This window comes from Lipotes vexillifer, unplaced genomic scaffold (assembly GCF_000442215.2).
Source record: "Lipotes vexillifer unplaced genomic scaffold, Lipotes_vexillifer_v1.1 scaffold395, whole genome shotgun sequence".
NCBI classification, from domain to species: domain Eukaryota; kingdom Metazoa; phylum Chordata; class Mammalia; order Artiodactyla; family Lipotidae; genus Lipotes; species Lipotes vexillifer.
This window is the reverse complement of record NW_006797390.1, coordinates 2,792,765-2,800,067: the sequence shown is the minus strand read 5'-3', so window position 1 is coordinate 2,800,067 and position 7,303 is coordinate 2,792,765. Positions and strand designations below refer to the sequence as shown.

General features: G+C 37.6%; 1 protein-coding gene across 1 annotated transcript in view; it reads left to right on the top strand.

The window, feature by feature from the left end:
• The first annotated feature begins 2,236 nt into the window (after positions 1-2,236).
• Positions 2,237-7,303, top strand: part of C3AR1 (complement C3a receptor 1) — a 5,677-nt gene continuing 610 nt past the window's right edge. The window contains exons 1-2 of the mRNA XM_007469368.1: positions 2,237-2,271; positions 6,418-7,296. Of these exons, the coding sequence (XP_007469430.1) occupies positions 2,237-2,271; positions 6,418-7,296 (914 nt within the window). The remainder of the gene's footprint in view (positions 2,272-6,417; positions 7,297-7,303) is intronic.

Here is a 7,303-nt window from a genome sequence, read left to right as displayed (position 1 = left end):
GATTTGTCCTTTGCTAACTAGCCATAGCATTTGTCTATGTCATCCATAGTTTTTGGCACTTGGTTATTTTTTCATTTAGAGTATAATTATACTTGGTCTAATAATGAATCTAATCATTTTTTGTCACAGTCCTTAAGGACAGAAACTTTGTCATATATTTATTTTTAATTCTCTCAGACAGATCAGGCTAGAGATTATACAATTCTAAAATTTTTATTTTGGCCAAATGACTACAGATTTCCATCATTGAAAATGTAGAATTAATCAGTGACTCATAAAATGTTTTAATATGGCTGTGTTTGCAGCATATATTCAAAATCTCACTCTTGCCAAAGCATCTGATCTCTGCTTAGAAACTTATAATTAGATATTAAAAAGGAACAAAACAGAAGAGAATCACATAAATTCCCCCCAAGTTTTCCACATTACACCATAAAACTAGTACTTTATAAGAAGGGACAGAAGCCATCTAGAAATAGGAGCCCTATTCACAAGGTGTTTTCAGTAATTTCCTTCCTGATCTGAAAATCCAAGTAATACAGCTGGAAGTTCTCCAACTGGTTTTAATTGCTATATAATCTTTAGAGAAAGAGGAATCAGTAAAACTGGATCCACACCAGAAACAACTTTAAAGACTCAAATTAATTCTTTGAATTATATTCAAAAGCCAACATCCTTTTCAACCAAACTTTCATTCATTCATTCATTGGTGCGCCAGACACATATTATTCCAGGCATGGTAGCAGGCTCTGGAGATAGGCACAAACTCTTGGTCTAGTAGGGCGGAGAGACAGATAAATTATCTTATAGCGCTATTAGTGTCTGTCAAATTTCTACCCAGCCTTAAAGCCCAGCCCAAGTGTTATCTCTTCAGTGCATTATCTTCATGTTTGTTTCAGTGAGAATGTCTTTCCCTCTTCCATGTTCCCAGGACTACCCTGCTAGCAGCCCTTACTCAATTATAATTATATATTTACAGCTTTCATTGCTTCTGCATCTCCTACAGTGCAAAGCATAGTGTCTACATTAAGAGCAGAGTACTTGTTTATGATACTGAACTTAATGATAAAGACCTTACCTTTTGCAAATGGAATAGATACCCTGGCCACCGTTGATGGAAGTGTAAATTGGTGGAGTCTCTTTAGTGGGAAATGCCATACCTTTCAAAAATGTAAGTTCACATACATAGATTTAGCAATTACAGTCCTAGGAAACTATTCTACAGAAAATTTCATAGATGTGTAAAATGCAAGAGTACTCATTGAAACATTGTTTATAACTGTTTTAAAATTTGATAAAAACAGAATATCCATGAAAAGGGGAATAACTGACTAAATGGTATAATATAGAATAATTTAAAAAGTATGATGTGGGGACTTCCCTGGTGGTCCAGTGGTTAAGACTCTGCACTTCCACTGCAGGGGGTACGGGTTCAATCCCTGGTCGGGGAACTAAGATTCCCACATGCCCTGAAATGGCCCCCAAAATAATAATAATAAAGATAGTAAAAGTAAACAGCTTGTCACCTCTTTCTAGAGAAGTCCCATATTTCTTGAAGAACCTGCCCAGACCTTATTTCTACCTTAAGACTTTCCTAGATTGCCCCAGGCTAAACACACCCCTACATGTTATTTTCTACTCTTTTACTTCTACTGCTATTTCTATCATTATAGTCTGAATTGTATTACAGATGTTTTTTGTTGTTGTTGTATGGGTACATACTCTCACCAGACTGTGAATCTCTAGAGATTAGAACATAGTTTAATTCATCTGATTTTTGCACGACAAACTTCTTTGACACATATTAAGCATATAAGAGATGTTACTTGAAATTCATTACATGCAGTTGTGCAGGTTACTGCCCCCAGTTACTCCCCAACCCCACTCTCACATACCATAGGATCATTTTTGTGCATTTCCAAAACAAAGCAAATCCAAAAACCTATAAAGTGGGAAGCTGATGTAAAAAGTACTCTCTCTCTAAGCATACTCTGTGTCCTGCAGAAAATTTTTGAGAGCCATGCTCTCCCACTTCTGTTTTTCTTACTTTTCTTACATGAAACATTTAGAAATGACTCACTTTGAAACTCTTCCTGTGGAGTCAGATAGTTGTCAAAAGTGTTGGGTTTAATTTATCATCAGAAACAAAGAGAGAGAGGAAAGAGGAGGTGCTCAGCAAATTTCCTAAACATACTTGACTGTGGTCAAGACAGGACTCGTGGAGACCTCCAGATCCATGCTGAAGTCTTCAGCTACTATCTCGGGTTTTTGGTAAGGAAACCTATATACACCTGAGGACTTGTGCCCAGCTTGTTTTGCTCATTATTGATAATGGTTTGAGAGTCATTATTTTCTATTTCCCCTTATTCCTTCCCTAACTTTTATTTCTTTTGCTTTATTCCCATGTCCACCTTTTTCTTTTTCTAAATATTCCACATTCTATTTATCTTTGTTCTTAATATTTTCATTCGGGAAAGAATATTGAATTTTTACATCATTTTTCCCTGTCTTAAACTGGCTGTTTCTCCTTCTCACCTTTGATTCCAGCTTTCTCCAATAGTTTTGTTTTCCAAATCATCGATTGCCTATTTTTTCTTTTTTTTTCTTTTTTTTAAAATAAATTTATTTTATTTATTTTTGGCTGCATTGGGTCTTTGTTGCTGTGCGTGGGCTTTCTCTAGTTGCAGCGAGCAGGGGCTACTCTTCACTGCGGTGCGCAGGCTTCTCCTTGTGGTGCCTTCTCTTGTTGCAGAGTACAGGCTCTAGGCGCGTGGGCTTCAGGTGGGCTCAGTAGTTGTGGCTCGCGGGCTCTAGAGCACATGCTCAGTAGTTGTGGCGCACGGGCTTTGTTGCTCCACGGCATATGGGATCTTCCCAGACCAGGGCCCAAACACGTGTCCCCTGCATTGGCAGGCGGATTCTTAACCCCTGCACAACCAGGGAAGCCCCTGCCTATTTTTTCTTCAGGATTTTACTTATCTTTTTAATTACTTGTTGGCCAATTCAGTATTGAAAACTAAAAAAAAAAAAAAAAAAATGTTGAGGTACTTTTCAGCCAAAACACTTGTCGAAATATAAAATGTTATCTTGCCCAGAAAGATTTTTAAGATTCTGATTCATATATACTTTCATTTCAAGACAGATACTATGTAATATTTAAAATATAGCTCACGCCAGATGACTCAATTTCTTTGTATTGGAATTTTGCTCTTTTCAATCTTTATCACTTCCTTATTATTCTTTATTATTGTGCGGCTCTTGGTGCCTTTCCCTTTATTAGCAATCCCAAAGGCTTTTCAGTTATGTGATTATTTGTAGTAAAAAGAGTATTGGCCTGACAGTCATTGGACCTAGGATATGACAACCCTCCTAGTTGTGAATATGTAAAAGTCCCCTAATTTGCTGAGTTTCAGTGTCCAAAACTACAAAATAAAAATAGAGACAAGAAGAGATGATTGCTAACTTTCCTTTCAGTCCTAGAATTCTATGACTCTATCGGTCTCTCAATATTTTATGGGTCTATGCGTGAATGTGTGTGTAGGCAATGGATCAGGGTAGCTGCCACATACAACAGCGAAGGAGGTGACCCTGACAGGACTTGAATATTGGAATAAGCAAGGTTACTGAAAGGAAAATGAGAATCACTTCTTCTTTTTTAGTATTTTGTTGTCTTAGTTATTTTAACTTCTGCTAATCCCTATGGCAGCTTGTAAACTCAGCAGAACAGCTTCAAGTCACACAGTATTTTGGACTTCTACAAAAGGAAACGTAAAATGCTGTTACAGCCAGTAAGAATTAGGAACTGGAAAACAAAAAAGGAAGTTAGAATAGACAGCATCCTCACTGGATTAAATGGGCAAGAATAAGAATTTTTCATTTAGTTGAAAAAGAAAAAAAGTTAACCCCCAAAATGAGCATCTATCCATTCAAGTAATCTTTAATTGTGCTAAATTCTGTGGAGCGAGCATTTAGGAACAAGATTCTTTTTTACCATTATGAAACTTAAGGCCAGAATGATAGATAAGACAGCCACAAAAAGAATTATAATACAAGATGAAATGCATCATTGCACAGAGAATATGAAAAGAAGTTCAACCCCCTAACACACCCAAAAATAGGAGGCTGAAGAAATAAATTATGACTGGGATTATAAGAGAAGTTTCAAGGAAGATATATTTGAGCTTGATCTTAAAGAATGGCTAGGATTCCAACAGATAGAGATTAAGAATGGAGGAAAGAGGAGGTTAAGGTGGAGGATATAATTCCATATAGAAGTAAACAGCATAGCCAAGGAATAGAAAATGGTTCTGACTTGGAATAGTGAGTTGTTCAGGAAAGCTATAAAGTAGGGTATGTTTATGGGAATGTTGAAAATCAGGGAAGGGTAATGTCACAGAAGCCAAGAGAAGAAAGTGTTAAGAAGCCAGTGTATCAAATGACATGGATATTGTGGAGGATGAAGACAGAGAAAAAGATGCTTGGGTTTGTTATCTAGAGTTAGTTTTAGCAGCATCATGGGGCAGAAGACCAATTACAAAGGGGTGTGAAGTGAGTGGTGAGAACAACAGACCCCAAAACAAGCCAGTATCCTTGAAAAAGAGAAACAATGCTACATTAAGAGACTGAAGAAGCATCCTGATGCAGTGTGATCCTAGACTGGATATAATTGTTGACAAATCAGGTAGAAAGGATTATTTTGGGGACAGCTGGAAAAAACGGATAAAGTCTGAGTATTCCTTAAGGTACAATCTTACTGTATAATGTGGAGACTGCTAACTGATAAAAGTGATAAAAGAAAGCAGTTTATATAAAACAACATGCATTTACACTCATGTTCATAGCAGCATTATCCACAGTAGCTACAATGTGGAAGCAACTCAAATATCCATCGACAGATGAATGGATAAACAAAATGTGGTACATCCATACAGTGGAATATTATTCAGTCTTAAAAAGGAAGAAAATTCTGACACACACTACAACATGGATGAAACTTGAGGACATTTTGCCAACTGAAATAAGCCAGTTACAAAAAGACAAATGCTGTAGGATTACATTTATATGAGGTATCTAGAGGAGTCAAATGCATAGAAACTGAAAGTAGGATGGTGATTGCCAGGGGCTGTGGGGAAAGGGAAGTGAGGAGTTGTTTTCTAATAGGTATAGAGTTTCGGGTTTACAAGATGAGCAAGTTCTAAAAATTGGCTGCACAATAGTGTAAATATACCTAACACTACTGAACTGTACACTTAAAAAAAAGTTAAGATGGTAAGTTTTATATGTATTTCACCACAATTAAAAAAAATTTTAAACCAATATGCACAGTATAATCTAATTTTGTTAAATTTTGCTTAACAAAAAATATACATACATATAGTATACATGTATGTATGTGAAAAAAGATCCAGAAGGATATAAATTAAGATACTAAAATAGTAAAATCCCTGACTAGTGGTATATGACATTTTTATTTTCTTATTTTTGCTTGCTTATGTTTTCTAAGTTTCTTCATGAATGATTTCCTTTTTTGTTTTATTTTGTTTTGTTGGCCATGCCAAGTGGCTTGCGAGATCTTAGTTCCCCGACCAGGGGTGGAACCTGCACCTCTTTCAGTGGAAGCATGGAGTCCTAACCCCTTGACCGCCAGGGAGTTCCCTATCTCCATGAATGATTTCTGTTTCTGCAATAATCAAGCTATTTTTCTCAAGTTATACTCATAAAAAACAAATAAGAAAGAAATGAGTGGTAAGGAAATCAACACAAAGAGGGAAAACAACTCTTGATAAATTTGACAGCAAAAGGAAAAAATGAGGTTGTATCTAAAAGACATGACTGAGGGAATTCCCTGGTGGTCCAGGGGTTAGGATTCTGAGCTTTCACTGCCGAGGGCCTGGGTTTGACCCCTAGTCGGGGAACTAGGATCCCACAGGCGGTGCAGAGCACGGCCTAAAAAGAAAAAATTTTTTAAAATTTTATTGAAGTATACTTGATTTACCATGTTCTGTTCATTTCTACTGTACAGCAAAATTTCTCAGCTATAAATATATATATATATTCTTTTCCATTATGGTTTATCACAGATATTGAGTATAGTTCCCTGTGCTCTACTGTAGGACCTTGTTGTTTATCCATCCTATATATACACTAGTTTGCATCTGCTAATCCCAAACTCCCAGTACTCCCCTCCCCCACCACCCCCTTTGGCAACCACAAGTCTGTTCTCTATGTCAATATAGTAGATTTTAAATTGTCTTTCAGAGAATGTTTTTGTGTAATCCAATGTGAAGTCAGAAAATAAAACTAAAACAGTGTGAGGGTCTTTGTGACTCTACATCTTTATGTGGGGAGGCTAGAATTCTAAGAATATGCATTTTTTTAAAGATAGTTTTAACATTTTTGTTTATATTTTTATAAAAGTTTAGCAATGGAGTCTTTCTCTGCTGAGACCAATTCAACTGACCTACCATCACAGCCCTGGGATGAACCCCAAGTAATTCTCTCCATGGTCATTCTCAGTTTCACTTTCCTACTGGGATTGCCAGGCAACGGGCTGGTGCTGTGGGTGGCTGGCCTAAAGATGCAACGAAGTGTGAGCACAGTTTGGTTTCTCCATCTCACCTTGGCTGACTTTCTCTGCTGCCTCTCCCTGCCCTTCTCTCTGGTTCACTTGGCTCTCCAAGGACGCTGGCCCTACGGCTCATTCCTATGCAAGCTCATCCCCTCCACCATTGTCCTCAACATGTTTGCCAGCGTCTTCCTGCTGACCGCCATTAGCCTGGACCGCTGTCTTTTGGTACTCAAGCCAATCTGGTGCCAGAATCATCGCAACGTGGGGACAGCCTTCACTATCTGTGGATGTATCTGGGTGGTGGCTTTTGTAATGTGCATACCTGTGTTCATATACCGGGAAACATTCACTATAGACAACCATAGTATGTGTGGCTACAATTTTGGTCTCTACAGATCATTAGATTATTCAGACTTCAACTTTGATCTACTGGAAAATGGGTCTCTTGACAACTCCATTGTTGAGCTGCCTGAAGAAATGGATGATAGGTTAGATTCTTTCTCTCAACAAACAAATGATTGTCCCTGGGCAGCCACCACTGGCCTCTGTTCTCAAATATTTCAAAGAACTTCTGGACATTCACTCCCTACGGATTCAGCTAGATTATCTGTTCAACATCCATATTATAATGTATCTCAACCAGCTGATGAGTTCTCATCTACAATCCCCAGTGATTTTCCTATTGAAGATCACAGAACTAACCCACTGGAGAACTCTGATGCTTTTCTTCCTGCT